The sequence below is a fragment of the Cololabis saira genome, chromosome 15 (genome assembly GCF_033807715.1).
Source record: "Cololabis saira isolate AMF1-May2022 chromosome 15, fColSai1.1, whole genome shotgun sequence".
Classification (NCBI taxonomy): Eukaryota; Metazoa; Chordata; class Actinopteri; order Beloniformes; family Belonidae; genus Cololabis; species Cololabis saira.
This window is the reverse complement of record NC_084601.1, coordinates 6,515,343-6,534,171: the sequence shown is the minus strand read 5'-3', so window position 1 is coordinate 6,534,171 and position 18,829 is coordinate 6,515,343. Positions and strand designations below refer to the sequence as shown.

The 18,829-nt window shown below is 36.7% G+C and overlaps 2 protein-coding genes across 3 annotated transcripts in view; both read right to left on the bottom strand.

Moving 5' to 3' along the window:
• Nucleotides 1–18,829, bottom strand: part of s100u (S100 calcium binding protein U) — a 119,675-nt gene that overhangs the window by 18,455 nt on the left and 82,391 nt on the right. The window lies entirely within an intron of this gene.
• Nucleotides 306–16,343, bottom strand: pbxip1a (pre-B-cell leukemia homeobox interacting protein 1a). 2 transcript variants are annotated; one of them, XM_061742273.1, is made up of 10 exons: nt 16,249–16,343; nt 13,126–13,253; nt 10,947–11,031; nt 10,762–10,829; nt 8,909–9,536; nt 7,239–7,472; nt 4,801–4,844; nt 4,574–4,669; nt 4,243–4,423; nt 306–3,330 (listed from the first exon to the last, which is right to left on the bottom strand). In XM_061742273.1, the coding sequence occupies exons 2-10, from the start codon at nt 13,195–13,197 to the stop codon at nt 2,321–2,323; spliced, it is 2,418 nt and encodes an 805-aa protein (XP_061598257.1). In that variant the 5' UTR covers nt 13,198–13,253; nt 16,249–16,343; the 3' UTR covers nt 306–2,320. The 2 variants fall into 2 exon arrangements, with proteins under 2 accessions (XP_061598257.1, XP_061598258.1); XM_061742274.1 differs by having other exon boundaries at nt 8,921–9,536.

Here is an 18,829-nt window from a genome sequence, read left to right as displayed (position 1 = left end):
TCAACTGAAATATTGCAAGCCTTTTATTATTTTAATATTGCTGATCATGGTTTACAGCTTAAGAAAACTCAAATATCCTATCTCAAAAAATTAGAATATTCTGGGAATCTTAATCTTAAACTGTAAACCATAATCAGCAATATTAAAACAATAAAATGCTTGCAATATTTCAGTTGATTTGTAATGAATCCAGAATGTATGACATTTTTGTTTTTTTAATTGCATTACAGAAAAAGAAAGAACTTTATTACAATATTCTAATTTTATGAGACAGTCCTGTAAGTAAAAGGCACCAAAGCAGAGTCAAAAAGAAAAAAGTGATATATTTTAATGAAGAAGCTAAGCCAATAAAATACATTAATAATACATTTCATGGTGTAAAAAGTTTATTGAACTCAATGTTTACTTTCTAAAATCAGGACAAAACTGATGATGAGATATTGTCCAGGTATCAATCACATTCACATCTGTGCTGAATCCTACTGCACCAGTAAGCACAGAGCCCTACCGTTCTCCCGCAAACACAGGAATACTTATCAAATATTGATGAATTCATTCAAATAACTCATTTCTGGTGAGATTAGAGCACCCTTTTCCTTCAAACCCTTTGGTCTACGAACCTTCAGAGAAAGTCCCCTGCTAAAAAACAGCAGAAAACGATCAACAAAAACCAGTTCAACACGTTGTGTGTAAACTCTCCGACATTCAATCTCTACCCTACAGAACAGCAGTACAATGAACGTAATGTAAACTAGCTTTCTTTCTTTCTTCTTCGCAGGAGCAAATGAAATCAAACAGCTATTTTTGCCATCTACAACCATGTTAAAGGCACAGCAGCAGGTAAGCTAAATGTCTCAAGAGCAAAGTAAATGAAAACCATTTGAACATTCAGCGCCTAGTCGCCTGGGACTTTGGCTCCTCGTTAAAAAAAAAAAAAAAAAAAAGAGGAAAACCGTCTCAGTGAAGCGACAGAATAAATAATCAAACACTTCAAAGCGTCTTTCAGTCACTGAAACAGAAAAAAGAAAGAACAATCACAATATGTCTATGTTGCCTTCACATCAACATGGGGGGGGGGGTCAAAAGTGACATTTTTTGTCTTCCTCTTCACTGAAGAGTAACACCGGACCGCTGTTCTTGTTTTACCTTTGTCTGGATTATTCATCTTGAAAACTAAATCTTATACTGCATCTAATTTGTTTTTTTTTTTTCCTTTATTGCTACACTCCCCAAAAAACTACATCAAATCACCACATGCGTGTCAACTAATATCTATTTTTGAACTAAATAATAAGCAAAAGGAACAAAAAAAAAAAAATAGCAGTTTGCCTGCAAATCTGGTTGTGGTGAATCAACCCAACTAATGGAAACTCTTTGGGGATAAATGCACATTAGTGACTCCTGTACTTTTACTCAGAATGTGCTGGGAGTAAGGAACACCACGGATAAAGTACAAAAATACATGAAAGATAATTGTCTCACGGAAACAGAAACTAATAGAAATGAAAAAGAAGATTTCGGAGATATTTGAGGAAATTGCTAAAGTGGCTTAGCAGTCAGTTTAACTATGGCTATCAAATGTTTTCCCTTCTTTCTTTCTTTCTTTTTTTCCCCGTCAATAGCACAAACTAATTCCTCACATCTGTTCTCAACTGACGAGAGTGAGACGGAGGATGAAATGTCGCTGAGGGCTCTCCAGAAGTAAGCTTCAAATTTACTAAGTGGAAAAAAAACAACTGGTCTGAGCTGATTTTATCTGAACTGACAGACGTCAAGCTCCTCTTTCTTTCGGGACTCAACAATTAATTACAGCACCTGGAAAAAAAAAATGGTATCTGAGGAAGTTTCTTGGACCGGAGAATGTTTCTTTTTGAAAACATGGAAAAGTATACCGTTTATTTAAAAAAAAATGTAATTCTGTATGAATCATACCAATTTCCTCACTGCACGGTGCCCAGTAGCATTAGGTAGAAATATCTCTCTCCTCCCCTCGAAAGCCCTGTTTTTTTGTGGGATCTGAGTTTACATGTATATCACAGACAATAACATGCATTGTATACAGCATTAAATGGCAAAGGAAAACTCACACAACACATTAGTGAGGGACTTCACTGCAGGGGGCACGACCCGACAGAGGTAGGTAACAACAACTAAGTCCAAAATAGCAAAACACAACTCTAGCTTATAATTAGTGACGTGGAGGGGACACATTTTTGAGGCACAACAACTCCAGACCAAAGGCTACTACAATTACAGGAGGAGAAGGTGGGGTAGAAATGTCAGAAAACTGCTGCCCCTCCCACCTTCCGCTGTGCTTTTTTTAAGCAGTGGCAGCAAACTTCCACATGGCCTCTCGCTCAAACTCCTCCATCTCTTCCTCCAGGGAGTCGTCCTCTTTCATCTTGCCGCCCTCCAACACGTCCACCATGTCTTCCAGAACGTCCGCCACGTCCTCGGCGAAGTCGCTGAAGCGAACCCTGTCGTGGATGAACACGCCGTCCTCGAAGAAATCAGCGGTGAGCTTCCGGACCTTGTCTTTGCTGTCGGTGGAGGAGCGTTGGAGCTTGCTCAGGTATCCCTCCAGCAGCTCCTCGAACTCCGGCAGCTCCACCGGGTAGAGCCCCTCCCGGCCGGCGCAGTCCTCTATGGACGAGCAGCCCAGCTGGGGCCGCACGTTGCCCTGCAGCTTCTGCTCCTGGTCTCTCCAGAAGTCGTCGTGGTGGTGATGGTGGGACTGACGGGGTGGAGGATGCTGGGGCTGGTGATGCTGAGAGTTTTTACCCAACCCGCCGTGCCACGGTTTCTCCTTCCTCCTTTCCTCTCTGTCCATCCTCCGCTCGCCCTTCTTCCTGTCCCACTCGTCCTGGTGTTTCCTCCAGGCTTCTTTGTGAGAGTTCTGCTTCTGAGGCTTCCACTCCCTCTCCTTCTCCTCTCTTTCCTTCGGTCTTCCATCTTTGCTGTGCTTCCACTCCCTCTTTTCTTCTTTCTTCCAGTGGTCCTTGTCGTTGTGTTTGCCTTTGTTCCCTTTCCATTTGGACTCCTGTGGCTTCTTCTTTCTCCACTTCTCAACGTGTTCGGAGAGCTCTCTCTGGATCTTCTGTAAGTTGTCCCGTACTTGTTTTCTATCGCTGCCACCTTTTTTCATCCCCTCCAATCGTTTCCTGCTCTCCTCTAGAAGAAGCTTCTGCCGCTGGAGCTCTTCCTTCAGCTTTCTGTCTGGATGTGCATCCTCGCTCCTCTCTGGTCCGGCTGCTTTGTGAGAAATCTGAGCATCGTTCTCATCGGGTTGAGAGACTGGAGTAGAAGTTGCTGGAACTATTTCCAGTTCAGCTGTGGAGAATTCCAGATAAACAAAGATTAAAAATGGCTCTAGCACCGTTCTAAATACAGCTTGTCAAAAATGTACACCCTCCTTAAATCCCAAAGCTCTGAAGTTGACATGTTTCATTTTTTTATTTTATTCTTCATTTCATTCAAAAAATAAAACAAACAATTCAATACAAATAAAAAAGGTTCATAAATTGTGAATGAAAAGGGAGCAGAAAGAAGAAGAATCTTAGCTAATCTGCCCATTTTTCCAAGAAATACATTCACAAATAACATACATTTAAAAAAACAACAACTAACTAAATAAAAAACTAAAATAAAATAAAATTATCGTCTTCTATGGGTATGTCAATCAAACTTAACTAACATATTTCATTATATTTACTTAACATACAGGCTTTAATTGTTCTTTTGAATGTAATGTTTGATTTGGATTCTTTATTCAGATTGTTCCATAAACTGATTCCTTTCACAGAAACACAACGTTCCATCAATTTAGTCCTGAATCTTGTTTTTTTTTTTTTAAATCTCTGTTCCTTTTAAGTTATACTTGCTTTCTCTTTTTTCAAATATTTTCTGAATGTTTTTTAAAGTTTTTTTATGAGCTTTAAACATAATTTGCAGAAGACTATAGTCTACTAATTCATGAAATTTCAACAATTTTAACTGAGGGAATAATGGATTTGTTGGATCTCTATATCGTTTTCTACTGATTATTCTTTGTAATCCTGTGGAGATGTTTGTTATAAAGCACAGCAACATGTTTGGCAAAAACATAATGAAGAACATTGGATCAAACTCCATAAAATGCTAGAATTAAAAGCAGGTGTACGTTTATTATGACTGTGGAACATATTAGCTGAAAGTTGGCATAGGAGCATAGTTTTTTTTCACAATCATTTCTGCCACTCGTACCTGTGAGCTGGCTGAGTTCAGTCACTCTAACCCGGAGACTCTCCAGCTCTTTCTTCAGCGCAGGCAGAGACGTCAGCTCCTCCTTCAGCTTTGCATTTTCTTTTTCCAAGTCTGCTGTGCCCTTTTCATCGCCGCTTGCAGCTACCGCCTTCATCTCAGAGTCAAGTTCTTCCTTTTGAGTCTGAGAAATAAAGCAAAAGAAAGACAGGTTACGATCCAGACCAGGGAGGGACACTCAAATCCAGATTCTGAACAACTGAAAAAAAACCCAACCCAAACAATAATTTACGGCGTGCCAAAATGATTTACATCAACACAACCCTGTACTGACCTGTAGCTGAGCCTCTAGCTGAGTGATTTGCTGGTTTTCCTGTGTCAGTTTATCCAATAGCGCTTTCATATCCTGTGGATCACCACTAAGCTCATCCTGGAAAGAAATTCATTCGCACATAGAACACATATTTTTAACATATGCTGTTCTTAATATTTGGTTTTCCTCTGACATTTTACTTAAATAGTATTGCCTCGACACATACTGGACATAAGAAAGAGACAGACCTGACTTTGTTCTCCATCGCTCACTTCAGAGCCTTCAAAGTCGCCTGTGACAAAAGAAAACACTATTTTCACAGGAGGTCCAAAGAAACATGCAGTTACTGACTCTTTACTGACACCAACTTCTCTCAAAAAGTACAGGACTGTCTCAAAAAATTAGAATATTGTGATAAAGTTCTTTATTTTCTGTAATGCAATTAAAAAAACAAAAATGTCATACATTCTGGATTCATTACAAATCAACTGAAATATTGCAAGCCTTTTATTATTTTAATATTGCTGATTATGGCTTACAGTTTAAGATTAAGATTCACAGAATATTCTAATTTTGTGAGATAGGATATTTGAGTTTTCTTAAGCTGTAAGCCATGATCAGCAATATTAAAATAATAAAAGGCTTGCAATATTTCAGTTGATTTGTAATGAATCCAGAATGTATGGCATTTTTGTTTTTGTAATTGCATTACAGAAAATCACAATATTCAAATTTTCTGAGACAGTCCTGTATTTTAATGAAGAAGCTAAGCCAATAAAATACATTATTAATACATTTCAGGGTGTAAAAAGTTTATTGAACTCAATGTTTACTTTCTAAAATCAGGACAAAACTGATGATGAGATATTGTCCAGGTATCAATCACATTCATCTGTGCTGAATCCTACTTCACCAGCAAGCACAGAGCCCTACCGTTCTCCTGCAAACACAGGAATACTTATCAAATATTGATGAATTCATTCAAATAACTCATTCCTTGTGAGATTAGAGATTTGAGTTTTCTTAAACTGTAAGCCATGATCAACAATATTAAAATAATAAAAGGCTTGCAATATTTCAGTTGATTTGTAACACACGCACACACACACACACACGCAGGCACGCACACAGCAGATATTTCCTCCTTATTTTTTTTCCCAAACACACAGTGACAAAGAACGTCATTCAGTAATTCAGGGTGTGTGTTATTTGTCTTTTCTGCTGCTGCTGCATGAGCCGTCAGGAGAGATAAGTGCTCTGACAATCCCGTGTGCGTTAGCGAGCGAGTGCACGAGCTTACACTGCGGTCTTATCTTTGCTACTGGACCCGACCATTATCCAGGTCACACAGGGAACCTGTTGACATCGTGCAGCTTAGTCAACAAGATCTTAAAACGGACACGCCAGTATTGCTGACGACTGCGTATAAATGTGCTTACGTAACTGGTAAATACTGTCATTGTCAAACAGGCAAATGTGTAATATAATTTTGACGACATTTACAGTAAAGCCCCCCTACGCTTGCAGAGCTTTTACTGCAGCAGGTGGACAAGCCTGTTACTGCTTTCATTTAAGGTGGATCATTTAAGGTGCACTGAAGTGTTCTGTGATCTGATTAATATAAGTCTGAAATTAATTTAGATGCAGTTAAAACAACAGCAATAAGAACAAATACAAAGGGCAGATGTTTATCCGTTTTAGGAGTAAAACTGTGGAACTCATTACATAACGACCTTAAACTAGCAAACTCAATAAAAGCATACAAGATATTATTCAAAGCAAAGGTAATGGACACATATATAGAAACACAATAAGCAAACAAAGAAGAATGTACACATGCATGAGATAAAATGACAACTTAAATTGGTTTTGTCGGTTTCCTTAGCATCTTTTCACTTTCTGCTTTCAGATGTATCGTTATTATTATTATCATAATTATTACTATTACTATTATTACAGTTATTTAAGCTATTATTATTACTTTTATTATTATTATTATTGTTATAAATTATTTATTATTATTATTATCATCATCATCATCATCATCATCATCATCATCATCATCATCATCATTATTATTATTATTATTATTATCATCACTATTATTACTATTATTACAATTATTCAAGCTATTATTATTATTATTATTATTATTACTATTATTATTATCATCATCATCATCGTTATTGTTATTATTACAGATATTTAAGCTATTATTATTATTACTACTATTATTATTATTATTACTATTATTATTACTATTATTTTGTGTAGCCTTATGATACTTCATTTGTTCTTTTTGTATATTCTATTCTGTTAAAAGGTGGGCAAGATCATCTTTATCCTTCAAGCCCACCTTTTTGGTCAAAATAATCACAATGTTGACCAGGGAAAAACCTGCGTTATCTTGTTTGTTGATTTTTATGTTTGTGATTGACCGAAATAAATATTAACTATAACTATAAAAAAATAATAAAACAAAAACAAATATAGTTCCAAAATAATTTTGTCTGTTTTTCATTTTATACAGTGCATGGCTGTTTTCTGATCATTCAGACCATGAATTGCAGGGAAAAAAGCCATTCCATTGCTTAATTCACTGCTTAATGTAATGTTAAGCAAAAGTGCTCCTTCCAAAATGATGGTTTTAATGCAAAAGCCAGTGTGAGTGGTGAGAGGAAGTCACCTGAGAGAAACAGGGAACCCAGGAAGAGCAGGACCAGAGCCGCCACCACACATGTGTTCATGGAGAACCATGGCTTTTCCTCCTTCTTTTCAGCAAGCTTAAATTCCACCTCCTCCTCCTCATCTTCCTCATCTGAAGTTCTTGGTCTGGGTGCGTCAAAGGAGGGCACATTTCTCCTCCTCAGTCCGTCATCAACGCTGCTTGTGTCACCCAACTCAAAACTGCTGGATGGCTCTATGAAACCGAAAGAAAATGCAACAAGAAGAAACTGTTGACATGAACTTGGAATGGCAAGACAACCAAAATTCTTGATACTGCATGAATCTAAACCACATGTAATCAATTAAAGCCCTACACACATAAATCAATCAATCAGGCGTGTTTACAGACTACATTTTCAGTTGTTGGAGGTTCTTCCAAACCTATAATTATTTACTGACAGACTTTCTCACAAATAGACCACCATTTTAAATTATGACATAACATGCAAAACACAAACATGTGTGAACAGCATGGGAAAAATGTTTGACAAAAGAAAGACAGTGATGCTCGTGGAAATGGATGACACTTTCTCACTAAGTTACAACAACAGTAATTTCATGCTTGGAGGTTTCTTGATTTTTCTCAGTCTGGTGTGGACCTCTATGTCTCACTGATAAATCACATTATAGCTCTAGAGCTATAGCTAGAGAGTATGACAGAGATTAAAAAAGAAAAAACTGTTAATAAATCCTCAGCCTGATTCATCAGTTTGCCCCCCCTCCTCCCTTCTATTGACTTACAGTCATTGCAAATCACTATAAATGGCTTATACTTTCCTTGAGGCTACTACCAACTTGTAAACAGTTAACTGCCACAGCCCGTCAGATCCGCCCACCCCCAAACGCCCTGAAGCCTCATGAATTTATTGTGTGGTAGATTCTGATAAAACCAGTCTGATCAGTTCTAGTTTGCTTGGGAAGACACGCTAGTAAATGCTGTGTTCACCTGCAAGTTAACAGCCTTAAGACTGACTATCTTAGCTTAGTTAAAGTCTTCAATTGTATTTCTCTTACATATTGAACATGTTTTGCAACATTTTTTTTTACATCAAAAGATGTTGTAAAACATCTTGATTTGTCCAACAGATTGGTGCAAAGCAACACTTTTCAATAACTCATGCATAAACTGGCATTGATGCACAGAACAAAGATTATGTTGATTTAGCAGTGAGACTAGCAACAGATTGTACAGGACTGTCTCAGAAAAATTTGAATATTATGATAAATTTCTTTATTTTCTGTAATGCAATTAAAAAAAACTAAAATGTCATACATTCTGGATTCATTACAAATCAACTGAAATATTGCAAGCCTTTTATTATTTTAATATTGCTGATTATGGCTTACAGTTTAAGATTAAGATTCCCAGAATATTCTAATTTTTTGAGATAGGATATTTGAGTTTTCTTAAGCTGTAAGCCATGATCAGCAATATTAAAATAATAAAAGGCTTGCAATATTTCAGTTGATTTGTAATTAATCCAGAATGTATGACATTTTTGTTTTTTTAATTGCATTACAGAAAATAAAAAACTTTATCACAATATTCAAATTTTCTGAGACAGTCCTGTACTTGTCTACTTCCTCTAAACTGGAAGCAGGAACCAGATGATCATGCTAATTCCATACCTAATTCCATACCTTCTTCATCTTCTCTCTCATCCTGAGTGGCTGGCTCAGATATTTCTTCTCCAGCAGCCTCCTCCACCTCCTCCACCTGGATCTCCGCTGAACCCACAGTCTCTGGTGTAAGACTTTCATCCCCTGGATGGTCAATCACGCCTAAACTCTCAGGAACGGTGCTCGGGGGTTCTGTGCTGTCGGGGATGAAGCTGATTTCAGCTTCAGTGTGAGATGGAAGATCAGTGGCTGTGAGAGTCTCTGTGGGGACGTGAACCCTGGGTTCAGCCTTGCAGGCATGACTCTCCTCCACATGAGTTGAAGGGATCGGCCCAGAATCAGCAGGTGCGTCGAGCTCACCAGCAAAAGGAGACTCAGATGTTTCCCCCTCGGGCTCAAGCTGCGGTATTTCAACAGGCGGAATATCGAGTGGAGCCCCCAAATCGATGTTGGTGATGAAAGACATGACACCCTGGGGCTCGTTGTCACTTGGGGAGCTGGCTACGATATCATGGATAACTGGAGCCTGACTCTCCAGATCCAGGTCTGGAGGGTCCAGGGGGGGAAGTGGGCTCATCCGGGGAGGACTAGAAGGGACGGGACCTTCACTAGACTCTGGGGACGTCTCTTGACAGATCTGGGGACAAGGCAGAGAGGATCATTTCTCACTTATTTTTACCAGTTTTTTTTTTCTGCTTTTCTCAGACAGCAAAAACTATATCAGTTTTATTTCACTTAGCTGCAAATAATCTCTTTAGAAAATGTCAACTTGTTAAAATGCTACATTTAGTGGGCAACAGGGGTGTAACGATACACTAATCTCACGATATGGTACGATACACAATATTGAGGTCACGATAACGATACGATATTATAGCAGTATTTTTTTAACAACCTTGAATGAGGAACATATGACTGGAAAAAATGGTATTTTATTTGAAAGACACAAAATACAAAACAATGCTGTGCGTTTACCCTATTGTTACAGTTTGTAATGCTTTATAACTGTTTAAGTTTTAAAGAGAAAGCCAGGCCAACCATTTTCCACAAACTGAACTAAAAGTAAATGTCAGGTTTGCATTATGCATCTTCAGTTTCATACAAGTAAAAATATTTTGCCACAAACTGAATAGTTTCTCTCATGTATGACTTGACTTTTTTCTTTTCCAGAAATTTAACAACTAAAATTAAATAAATAAATAAATAAAATTTTACATCATAAAAAAGATTGATTCATGCTCACCTTATAAGTGTAAGAGGAGATTTATTTTTGTTAGGAAGGTTATTTTGGTAATTCAGGTTCATTATTTTAAAAATATATTCTTTATATTCTGATGTAAATCAGGGACTATAATTAATATAAAAATATAATAATAATAATAATAATATAAATATATATAATATAAAAAAAGTTTCTTCTGAGCGGAGTAAGATTTTGGTCCGCAGGTCGAGGCGCGGTCGACACCAATACACTGCGCGTTACTAGTCAACACAATAGATTCATATTAATAACCCAATATCGCGATACAGTTTGTCACCTCCATGACATGTATCGTGGCGTTTTTGTATCGCGAAGTTTCGTGGCACGATATATTGTTACACCCCTAGTGGGCAATAACACTGAGCTAGATGTATTTATTTTGTACTGAAAACTCCACTTCTCTTGTTGTTTTTTCTACTTTTGGTGTCTTTCTGCGAGTTGTGTAACAAATCTGAACCTGTATCGTTTTAAAATATAATTTAGACAAGAGTGAATCCATATCAGCATTTATGAAACACTGCTGCGTAGAAAAACAAAAATGTACAGGATTTTTTTCATCCTTTTTATAATTTTGTGGTTCGGATTATTATTGTGTACCAACCTGATGACCTTCTTCAGAGAGGATCGTTTCTATCGGAATTTCAGCTGGTTTGTAATCAGCAGAAGCTCCTGAAACAGAATGTGTTCAATGTTAAACCAGAAATAAACCTAACGACAGTTGTCAAAGGAGCCTCAGATTCAGATGTTTTGTGATAGCTCTGGTCACAATGGTCAACTTGTTGGTACCTGCGACATCCTCGGAGAGACTCGGGGCATCACCCAGGCTCTCAGTCCCATCGTCCACAGGACCCACATTTCCTATGGCAGCTTCCTGCGGAGAAAGAAGATCCAACAGGATCAGGTTTTTACACAATTAACACCTTATTGATAATACTGACCTTGACATTTACAGCGAACCCAATACAGGCAAACCTATTCACCTGCCTGCACATGCCTGACATCACCCTCAATGGCAAATGAGTCACAGGGTCTTATCTTCATTTGGGCTGTGCCTTTAAGTTGTCCTCGTTATTTATTCATTAATTTTAGTGCAAATTAAATTTATCATAACAATGTTGTGTTTTTTTTTCTTTCACATTGATAGACGAGTTTTATATTCCTAATATCCTAATGTAAGAACAAACTCATATTGAGCAAGAAAAAGTCCTGTAGCATGGTTTTCAGTACACCTCCAATCCGGTTCATCTGATTTTCATATTTATTTTTCCGATGGATCTGTTGTTGATAAAGTTGACACATTCAAATATCTCGGATTTTGGATTGACCCGGAACTTACCTTTAAACCTCACATTGATTATACTGTTAAAAAAGCACATGGCTGTCTCTCTTCACTTTACCGTTCAATCAACTGTTTCACACTTCCTGTCAGAAAAAAGTTAATTTCTCAACTCATACTACCACTTGTTGATTATGCAGATATTGTTTATCAAAATACTCCAGATACCCATCTTAAACCTCTGACTGTATTATTTAATTCATTATGTAGATTTGTGTTACGTTGTCCTTTCAGAACACGTCATTGTTTTATGTTTGATTCATTGAACTGGTTGCAACCCAAATCTAGACAGCAATTTCACTGGCTTCAGTTCCTTTTTAAATGTGTTTATTTTCACTGTCCTCCATATTTAAAAGAACTCATGATTCTATATAACTCTCCATACTCACTCAGACATATGAATTTTCCGTTTTTCTTTGTTCCTAGAATTTTAAAAGAGGTTGGTAAGAGATCATTTAATTTTAAAGCACCATCAGATTGGAATAATCTTCCTCTCTTTTTGCGTTCTATTACCTCTTTTCATTGTTTTAAGTTGGCATTATATTCTCATCTTAAAACAAATTGCCTATGTTTTAAAATTTTTTATGTATTTTTTGTCCTTTTTTCTATTTATTTTCATTTTTTCTCTCTGTTATGATATATTTATCTCATTGTTCCGGTTATTCAATTAGTCTACTTTGTAACTAGACTTATGTGGGTAGGGGTTGTGTGTGGGAGGGGGTGAGCAAGATGTCTGTACTGTAATGTAATATATTGTAATGTTGTATGTTTTATGGGACCCCTTGAAAATGAGATGTTACATCTCAAGGGGCTATCCTTTAATACATTCTAAATATGATATAAAACAGTCAGGGATCATGACTTCCCTAACTAACATAATACAACTCAATACAAGAAAGTTGTGAATCAGAGCTCAATACTGACATCTCACTATCACACTCAAGTTAAAACTCTACCATGCAAACACAAACATTAAACATCTCAAACACCACATAGGTGTCCTTAGACCTGACCACATTCAGCTTGGACTGAGGTAAAGCGCAAAACTGTCTGATGAGTCAGAATCTGAAATAGCTATCTAAAAACATGTTTAATACAGTGTGAGAGTTTAATAAGAAAATCACCGTCTGACGTGTTGAATGTGGAGATTCGTCTTTATGATGGTTCATGTTGTCGTTACAATTTTTTCAATTGAAAATTGTGTTTTTATTATTGCCAAAGGGGCTTCTATTTATATTTTAAGCAGCATATGAAGCATTGTTTGGGAGCAGTTTTGAATCAGAGACATCTCTATGCACCACGGTACAACTCAGCATCAATTGCATTATGTCCTTGAATTCCAGCCTTATAGTAACACGTTCTTGCACTTAGGGATGCTATTCAAGACCGACAAAAGTAATAATTAAAAAAGGTGATCAGGAAACATGTACTAATCAGTGAGTCTAAGGTGGAGCTGTATTGTATTTTATGGCTGGTGACTCATAAGTTGGTGTTTGGTACACATGGATTCATCGTTTTAGAGGTGGCTTGAGATTCATAGTTCAGATGTTTTTTTACTTAACAAATCAGTATCAATAAGCCAGAAAAATACTATTTTAAGTGTGGTCTGTGCTGGTGGTGTGAGCTGACCTCAGGAGAGAGGAGGGTCCAGCTGTTGGTGGAGGAGCCGGTGCTGCCAGTGCTGTTGCTGCTGTCAGACATCGCCCTCTCCAGGCTCAGCGTGGCACAGCACGACACAGATCAAGCTTTGTGATATCCTGCAAATGAAAACAGCAAGTCTATCATGCCTGTTTATGTTTAAGTTCATTCATTCCAAACAAGACATTCAAGGCACTTTTCATAATTTTTTTCTGTTATCATCAGATATTCACTCTTATTCAGTTAGAGGTGGGAAGAACTTTCATTTACCTCTTTGTCTTTTACCTCCAGTCACAAATCCTTTATCAAATTTCATGGCCCTCAACTCTGGAACTTTTTACATAGGTTTCTTAAGTTTGCATCATCCTTAAAAATGTTTAGGACAGGCTTGGTGGGGAATCTCTTATCTAGGCAAAATAAATAGGCTATTCTAATTGAAATGAAATTGCCATTTTATGGATATTTTTTGTTTGTGTGTTTATTGTGTTTTCCTTTGTTTCTTTTACCTTTTCTTTTTTCCTTTCTTTTCTTTTTCTATTGATTGATTTGTTTTCGTGATTTTGTATTGAGGGGGAGGATTTTTTATAAGCCCTACGGGCTTCTATTCCTCTCCTGCACAATTATTTGTCCTTGTATTGTTAATATAATTACTGTTTTATCACTGTGCATATGCATATGAATATCATCGAAAACCTGTAAGATTGCATCACTGCCAAATTATCAAATACAATCTATTAAGTTTTGACAGTTTTGTAGGCTTGTCATTTTTAAAACTTATTTTCAAACGTGTGAATAACCTTGCCCCAGAAATACTACTTTACCAATTGGTAAACAAACAAAACAGTGGAATTAGAAGTAGGGCTGCAACAAGCAGTAATTGTAGGAAAGTAAAACGCAGAAGGACATTTGGACAGTCATCCTTCTCGGTAATAGGTACCAAATGATGGAATACACTGAACCTGAAATCAAAATACTGACAGAGCTCAAGGTTTTTAAGCACACAAGTAAAACAATGGCTGAAACTGAAACAGGCTTGTGAACATTGACTTTAACAAACTGTACCACTTTATTATTTTAGTTTTCTGTCCTTATCTGGTTTGTGTTTTTTCTTCTTGTCTTTGTATTGTCTTTATTCTGTTTTGCATGTTTTGTATTTTAATGGTTTTGTACCGTTTTAACTCTGCTTTCAAATTTTAAGTAAAGGCCTAACCAAGGACAGGGGTTGTAAATTAGCTCTGGCTAGAAACCTGTATGTATGACATCTGTTTTGTATTTTTTTTATGAAATAATCTTTGATACAATTGTCCCTGTTCAATAAACGTAATAATAATAATAATCATCATCACTGACAATGCCAACCTCCAGACTCTTTGTGAGAGTCAACACAATTAAATGGATGAAATAACTGACAGCATGTCTGTTACTTTTCGGTTTTGCTGTTGCGTGCATTGTTCTGAACATGAAAATAGACTGACAATGAAAAAAAAACACAAGACAACAAAAAAACTACAGATTGAAGTATTTGGGGTTATGTTTGTTTTAATCTTTGTTCAAAAAGGACCCTGCTATGCACAGCACTGAAAGATATAGCCAGTACTCGAGTTGAGGGGGATAAGGGGAGATGGCATCCGCCCTGAAATAAAAACGGTCCAAATCATCCCCCCTGTAAAACTGCCATCCCCCATTTCCATCCCTTATGTCATTTCAATGAATGTGGTTTTACTGCTATTTCAACATTTAGAGTCACCAGAAAAATAACACCAGAAAAATAACTTATTTGACAATTTTCACTTGAAATAAGTAGAAAAATCCGCCAGTGGGACAAGATTTATCTTCTCATTACAAGCAAAAAAATCTTGTTCCACTGGCAAATTTTTCTACTTATTTTAAGTGAAAATCTACTTGAAACAGGTGAAAATTGTTGTTTTTTCCAGTGATGAGTCTTGTTTTAAGTGTAATGAGATTTGTTTTACTAAAATAAGACATTTTAACTAGAAAAAAGTCAAATATTCTTGTTAAGATTTTGAGTTTTTGCAGTGATCCATTTAACTTATCCTGTGAAGGACAGAGTCATATTGATAAGTTCAGAAAAGTGTTTTTTATTGTTGTGTTTTGATGTATTTGATGTAAGTCCAGTGGATATTTAAAGCTTACAGAAGGCTGCATTTAACTGCTGCTATGTCATTCCTGCAGTATTTCTGCAGGTGTTTTGGTCACTGCTATTATTTGTAATATATTATATTATTTGTAATCAGCACAAATTATCTGTCCCCATATGATCAAATCCACCATCCCCCCTGATTTTTTTTTTTTTTTACAACTCGAGTACTGGTCATCACTGAGCATGCCAACCTCCGGACTCGTTGTGGGAGTAAACACAATTGGATGAAATAACTGACAGTATGTCTGTTACTTTTCGGTTTTGCTGTTGCTGCATTGTTCTGAACATGAAAATAGACAGACAATGAAAACAAAAACAACAAAAAACTACAGATTGAAGTATTTGTGGTTATGTTTGTTTTAATGTTTGTTCAAAAAGGACCCTGCTGTGCACAGCACTGACAGGTAAAGCTTAAGAAGTGATGCATTGCAGAGAGAGGATAAAGAGCTGATTGTCGTTGATTCAAGTTATGTAACGGTATGATGACATCCATGATACGCTGCTGCGCAGTCAAACTAATGCTTTAATTGCTAAAAGAAGACCACAATTTCCCGTTTTTAATCAATCATTGTTCCTACTGTCAACCTATCATTCAAAGCCATTCCCCCAGTAAATCTGTGCAGCCATTAAATGGCCAAACATGTTCAGATCACAGACATAAGCATCCCACTGATCCTGGCACCAATTAAAACAAGAAAAGAGAGTAGTGCCCACTTGTGCTTCTGTTTTGCACGTAAATGACACAAACTCTAGGATCTATGGTTGTTAAAGCAGCCACATTTAAAGACCATTGACGAAGGTAAACAAAGGATGTAGCTCCCACTCTTCCGTGTTCCCACTCGGGCCCTGCAGTTAGCAGGCGCCAAATACATGCTGCTTTCTATCAATTTGAACCCGAAAACATGGTTAGTTTGCCGCACGTTTGCTCAAACCTCAGCCGCTCGCAGTTTTACCTTGAAAACGTCTCGTATTTTGGGAAGAACGACCCTCTCCTCTTGTGAACTTGGGAACTGTGGGAATTCCAAACTGCGTCACGTCGACCCCAAGGCGTCTCTCGACCAATAGGATTTCAGGAAGACCCGAGGAGGTCCCGCCCCCTTTTCAGGGTTTAGCCAATCAGCGACGAGTGTCGTGTCAGCAGGGCGTGTCCAACTCGGGGTGATTGACGCACACAGGTGAAAGCGGCAGGTGATGGAGAGAGCTGCTGCTGCTTGGTTTATAATAATACAACTTCATGTGTGACCCCAACCTCCAAGATGCTTGCACACACACTCATATATATATATATGTAGAGGAGGGACCAGCCACACACTGACACGTCTGCAGAGCTATATTTAAGTCTGGGACTTACCAGAGTGGACAAACCATCTGGTGCCATTGCTCTGCCCTGGACACACATTTCATCATCTGATTGTCAGTCTTCTCTCTGTTTAATGTAACATGTCAGTTATATTCACATCTGTATTTTTACAACAAGCAAAAATTAAATCAAAAGAAGACAACAAAACATCTTCCCCTTTTCATATCAGATAAATATACTTACAGTGAGATTTAAGGTGGGGCCCATGCCAGAAGATCTACAGGACTGTCTCAGAAAATTAGAATATTGTGATTTTCTGTAATGCAATTACAAAAACAAAAATGTCATACATTCTGGACTCATTACACATCAACTGAAATATTGCAAGCCTTTTATTATTTTAATATTGCTGATCATGGCTTACAGCTTAAGAAAACTCAAATATCCTATCTCAAAAAATTTGAATATTCTGGGAATCTTAATCTTAAACTGTAAGCCATTATCAGCAATATTAAATAAATATTAAAAGCAATATTTCAGTTGATTTGTAATGAATCCAGAATGTATGACATTTTTGTTTTTTTTAAATTGCATTACAGAAAATAAAGAACTTTATCACAATATTCTAATTTTCTGAGACAGTCCTGTATACTTACAGTGAAATTTAAGGTGGGGCCCATGCCAGAAGATCTATAATAACTGCTACCACATGCAGTGTCACAAAATAGTTTAAATTATTATAGGACTGGTACTGGTACTAGTACATAATTCAAAGTATACATACTTTTTTTCTACTGCTATTACTTGTTCACTTTCTATTAATTTAAATGGTAATATTGAGTGACTGCCTTACTTGCAAAGTCTAATTTATGCAGAGCCAGTGATGGGAGAAATACGCCGGTGCTTAATATTGTGAAAATGCTCCATTACATCAGTTTTTATCAAGTAAGCCAGCAGAAATATAATTAGTTAAAACAGTGAAGTGTAAAAAGGAAACTGTAAGCACTAACAATGCTCAATAGTTACATTGCTCTGCAGAAAATCAGCCCTGTGTAATAATGCTTGAAAAAAAATAACCATTATGCTTGTATTAATATAATAATAGCAGTTGATTGAAAGAGGGCCCAACTATTTCACATGGAGAAACAACAAATTCATTTTTCGGATTACTGTTTCTTCTATCCATTATCTAAACCATTTCATCCTATTAAGGGTCACAGGGGTTGATCCAGAGCCAATCCACTGGAGAATCCATTACATCCATCCATCCGTACCTGATTATTTCCATTTAGGGTCACAGGGGTCTATTCTAATAACAATTTTTCCAATCAACTGGATGTTTAGTTAAAATGAAAATAAAAAACTCTGACATTTAAAATGGAATTTTGGATTTCTGACCAATTTGCTTGAACAAAATTAGTTGAAAGATGACATAATTGTCTTGTCTTGTTTTTAATCGTACTACTACTTTTATTGTCGTGTTTTATTTGTGTTATTATTGATGTTGTTTTAGTTTTTGTGAAGCAGCTTGTGACATTCCGTTGTCTGTGAAAGGTGCTATATAACTAAAATGTACTTAATTTACTTACTTATAACCAAAACAGTTTCTTATTTATTTTTGGTTTATCAACCAGACTTGCATACCATTTTAAAATACTTATTTTTTTGTCAAGGACTTTCAAAATATGAGGTTACTGAAGCCAAAACTGTCAGATATAATAAAAAAAAAAATCAATATTATTTTCTTAAATATGCGTCAGAAATCGGAAAATCTCCAGTACATTTATTAAATTTATTTACTGATAGACTTTGACTGAAAGAGTTTAAAATCCTACTGCTGGTCTACAAAGCATTAAATGGTCTTGGACCAAAATACATGGTTGATCTGTTAGTTCCTATGAAGCTCCCAGACCCCTGAGGTTCATCTGGATCTGGTTTGTTGTGGTTCCAGAACCAGAACCAAGCAAGGTGAGGCAGCGTTCAGTTATTCTGCTCCTCACCGGTGGAACAAACTTCCTGTAGACCTGAGGTCTGCTCCAACTGTAGATCCTTTAAATCAGGCCTAAAAACATTACTGTTTACTGAAGCGTACTCTTAAATTAAATACTTACCTGCTTTACTCTACTGCCCTTATTTTTAACAGCTTGTGCTTTTTATTATTTTACTTCTTTTCTTATAATTTTATTTCATTTATTCGTTATTAGCAACCTGTGCTTTTATTATTATTATTTGAC

What these genes read in the sequence shown, in the direction of transcription:
- pbxip1a (XM_061742273.1), bottom strand. Translation starts at nt 13,197, where the DNA reads ATGTCTGACAGCAGCAACAGCACTGGCAGCACCGGCTCCTCCACCAAC. An exon ending in TCTCTGAAGAAGGTCATCAG is followed by an intron (nt 9,537 to 10,761) that starts GTTGGTACACAA and finishes CCTTGTCCCCAG; the next exon opens with ATCTGTCAAGAGACGTCCCC. An exon ending in GCGATGGAGAACAAAGTCAG is followed by an intron (nt 4,670 to 4,800) that starts GTCTGTCTCTTT and finishes ATTTCTTTCCAG; the next exon opens with GATGAGCTTAGTGGTGATCC.